This window comes from Glycine soja, chromosome 8, assembly GCF_004193775.1.
Source record: "Glycine soja cultivar W05 chromosome 8, ASM419377v2, whole genome shotgun sequence".
NCBI classification, from domain to species: Eukaryota; Viridiplantae; Streptophyta; class Magnoliopsida; order Fabales; family Fabaceae; genus Glycine; species Glycine soja.
In genome coordinates, this window is record NC_041009.1 from 3,986,121 (window position 1) to 3,990,343 (window position 4,223).

General features: G+C 32.0%; 1 protein-coding gene across 1 annotated transcript; it reads right to left on the minus strand.

The window, feature by feature from the left end:
- LOC114424467 (1-aminocyclopropane-1-carboxylate oxidase-like) lies at positions 1-1,835 on the minus strand. The gene is made up of 4 exons (XM_028391322.1): positions 1,663-1,835; positions 1,336-1,562; positions 740-1,073; positions 1-490 (listed from the first exon to the last, which is right to left on the minus strand). Exons 1-4 carry the CDS (start codon positions 1,765-1,767, stop codon positions 224-226), a joined length of 933 nt encoding a protein of 310 aa, XP_028247123.1. The 5' UTR covers positions 1,768-1,835; the 3' UTR covers positions 1-223.
- Positions 1,836-4,223: the final 2,388 nt, after the last annotated feature.

Below are 4,223 nucleotides of genomic sequence, written 5' to 3' on the forward strand. Positions count from 1 at the left end.
TTGAGATAAAACAAAAAATGCTGCATATTGATTGAACATTTTGTTTATTTGTTGAAGTACAAATAATCAATTCACCCCTGTAAAAAGAAATTGGATAGTTTAACAACCAATATTTCATTGCTTAATTGCAGGTTATTTCCCCATTTTTTTCCCAAATCAATAAATTTTTTCTAGCAGTATAGTATATCACAGCTCCAATTAAGTTGTTCGAGTTGGAACTAAACTAAAATGAGTTCACTTCTTTCATAGCTTGAAATCTTGGCTCCTTTGGCTGGAACTTTAGCGTAGCATAGAGCCTCATGTAATCCTCAAACACAAATTTGGGGTATACTTTGTCTGTTTCCTCTGCTTTGCTATCCAACAATGCTGGTGCAGGGTAGATAACAGCATCACTGGCAGGGTTGTAGAATGAGGCTATGGACATTCTAGTCCCATCAGTTCGAGCAATCACACGGAGCTCCACACTCTTGTATCTTCCATTTGTGATTACCTGTTTCACAAAAATGTTGGATGAGAAATTGAGAATTATAACCACAATAGAGGAGTATTGCATTAGACTACTACTACTATAGACATTATGCTAGTGAAAGAACCAAGAGATATAAGGTTGATCTGGTGGTTGGGGAAGGGCGGAGGGAGGAAGGAGAGGTCACGGATTTGAATCTTCCATCTAACATTTCTAACAAAACCAACAAATTAACATTTGCCGATAAAAAAGAATATTAGTGAAAGAATGTACCTCAAGCTGGTCACCAAGGTTAACAACAATGGAATGGCGCATTGGAGGCACATCCACCCAGTGGCCATCTTTGAGAAGCTGCAGGCCACTGACCTTGTCATCTTGCAAGAGAAGGATAATCCCACCTGCATCTGTATGGGCGCGAAGCCCCTTCACCAGCTCTGGATTTGGACATGGAGGGTAGTTTGCTACCTTTGTGCCAAAATTTGGACCCTTTGATCCATAGAAGACCTTCTTCAGGTACCCCTTCTCTAATCCAAGATTTTCACACAAAAGGTCTAGCAACTTCTCTGCAAGTTTCTCTAATTTCTGGGCAAATTCCTTCATCACTTTCCTGCATCCATACCTCATCTAGTTCAGACTATGTCTTTGCGTTTTATGCAGACAATATAATATATATGACAGTTTAATGTCCATACACGGATAATGTAAAACAGTGTTACACTGTGTCAGTGTATAAATTTTTTTTCTATCTGTATGACATGTTTAGATGCAGCATTGAATTGTAATTTTTGGTAATTCATAAATATCATCAACAATATAACACGTCATGCATTGCATATGAATGCCTCTCTTAGTTTTTTGATTTGTCCAACCTGTACTCTTCGCTGAGATCAGGAATTTGGGAGATGTTGGAATCTGGGAGATGGCGCAAGAAGAAGGTACTCTCCCAGTCCATGTCCTTAACTTCAGCTTGGATACCCTCTAACCCTTTGCTTGCCACTGCCTCCTTGAATCTCTGCTCCATGCATTTCCTATAATGCTCTTTTGTTAACCTTTCCACAATGTCCAAAAGTTCATGGGGTATTCCATGATTTACCAACTACAATAGGGAAATCAACATCACTAATATTAGTTAAAATGAATATGGAGAAAATTTTAGATTGAAAATATACATATAGATATATTTTTGTGAGGTATACCTCAAAAAATCCCCAGTTCTCACAAGCATCTTCAATTTGCTCTAAGATAGTCTTCCTCTCCTCACCATTTAGATTCTCCAACTTTATCACGGGGAAGTTCTCCATCTCTCGCTTTTGCTTTCTCTTGCATCTTAAATTCTTGATGTGTTTGTCAATGCGTATTGTGAAGCTAGGTGTATGCTATTTATAGTGGAATGCAAAGAGGACACTAGGACAAGTAAATTTTCCTGTGTGGTTCATGAATCATGAGATGCATGCTATTGCTTAGTAGTTAGTAAGGCCAATCATTATATGCCAACATCAGTTTACGTCGTTGAATTGTCAACTTTGGTATTTGTTGGACTCATGTGGCGGCTAACGCTAACCCAACTTTCTTGTTCCCATAAATTGTTTGTTAAACTTATACTAGTGATGGCATAACCTAAATTAGCCCATGGAATTCTCAAGTTTAAACATGACTGCTACTATAATATATGAATTTTATGTACATTAACAATATTATTTTCTAAATATCAGTACAAAATATAAATTCTTAATCTGTCTATAAAAATTGGTGTTTTTAAGAGACATGGTTCTCCATCGTGGTCACAATTAGTTATAGCAATGATAACGATGATGATGATAACGACAATGTGGTGGTAACAATGACGAAAGTGTTATTAGCAGTGGTGATGATGGTGATGAAGATAGTGGTGGTGTGGTGGTGACAACGACCAAAGTTATATTGGTCGTGGTGACGATGACGATGATGATGGTGATAGTAAAAGTTAGTGGTAACAAAAAGTATTATCCTCAAATATGAAAAATGTATATTTTTTAAAAAACAAAACCAAATCACAAAATATTTGTTAGTTTTGAAAATGAGTGTAAAAATGTTTCAAAATGATTTGAAAACAATTTTAGCTTATTTTTGTCAAATAGGTTTTGTTTTAAAAATTACATTTGAAGCCTAAAAATTTGATATTTTAAAAAAACTTAATTTGTTTGGTAAACTATTTTGTTAATTTGTAAAAAATATTGATTATAAAATGGAAGAAATAGGGTACTTGCCTAGTGAAAAGTGGTGAAAGCAAACAAAACAAACACATATCTAATGAAAAAAGTAGGGTAATAAAAATAATTATTAGAAAGAAAAAAATAAAAAAGAGATTAACTATCCATAAGAGTGGGAATAGACCAAATCGGCCTACAGGGACCTACGACTTGACTTACATAAAGTCTGGTCTGAACAGACTTATTTAATTAAAAGGTTAGGCTCAGATTTTTTTAAAAGCCTATTAAATTAAATAGACCAGGCTTATTAAAAAGCCTTATAAGCCTGATAGGCCGGTCTATATATATATATATATATATATATATATATATATATATATATATATTATTTTTTGGGTACAATTAATTTTTTTAAAACTATCAGACTTTGATTAAAGATTACTGTTCCATAACTTCTATTCCTATAATCAAGTAAGACTTTAATTACAATTTAGCTGTGAGTCATGTGCCTTTTATATTTCTCATACTCCAGAGCAAAGGGATATTAAAGATTTAATGTAAAGAAGGCTTTTAAAAAGGTTACCAAATCAGGCTAGACTTTTAAAAAGGTCAGGCCGAACCAAAATAAAAGTCTTTGATAGGTTATAGGCCAGGCTCATGCCTCAAAAATTCATCGTAGACTAGACTGAGGCCTTTCAAAGTCTGATCTGGCCAGACCTATTCTCACCCATCCATCTAAGAAAGTGGTCTCAAAGAATATGACAAAAACTCTTGGAGAAATTAATAATAAAAAATACAAATCAATGTATATAAAATACAAATCAAACCTGACAATTATAACTCAAAGAAAAAAGAAACTCATTCGAATGGTAAGTAATGCAACATTTCTATAAACACAATTAAAAGAAAAATAAAATAGGAAGTGAGGTGAGAGGATAACACAAATAAGAAAATTCTTTCAACTTAAACCCAATTTCAAATCATGTGGTCATGAAAGTGCGAAATGGAGGAAACATGATATTTTTATCATTATATATTAAAAAAATGATGTGGAGACTAAAATTGATGTTCATTACATTTTTTGAACTAAATAAAAAATTCATAATAAAAATAAAATCGGAATAAACTAAATCAAAATTATCTCTCATCATTGCAATGAAAATTATGGATAAAAAATTATTATTTATAAGCATTTTATAGATATTTTACCATTAATAATATAATTAATAGTCATTATCACTATAATAATAATCATTGAAAGTCTGACCTTACAAATTCAAAAAAATTTAGACCACAGAAGTTTAATCACGTATACAAACAACATTAAAAAAGAATACATAATTTAAATTATAGAAACAATTAAACACCTAATTTAAATAATTTAATTATAATGATAATAAATTGAAATAAAAATTTCTTCAAAATAATTTTGTTAAAATATAATATTCATGTTTTCCATTAATGTTGAAGGTATGTAAAAAAATTTCATAAAAATTTGATTTTATGAAGTGCATCATATGTAGAAACAGATAAAAAATATATGTATAATAGTAGGTTCAAAAAAGTGA

What these genes read in the sequence shown, in the direction of transcription:
- LOC114424467 (XM_028391322.1), bottom strand. Translation starts at nt 1,767, where the DNA reads ATGGAGAACTTCCCCGTGATAAAGTTGGAGAATCTAAATGGTGAGGAG. An exon ending in GATCTCAGCGAAGAGTACAG is followed by an intron (nt 1,074 to 1,335) that starts GTTGGACAAATC and finishes GTATGGATGCAG; the next exon opens with GAAAGTGATGAAGGAATTTG. An exon ending in ACCTTGGTGACCAGCTTGAG is followed by an intron (nt 491 to 739) that starts GTACATTCTTTC and finishes TTTGTGAAACAG; the next exon opens with GTAATCACAAATGGAAGATA.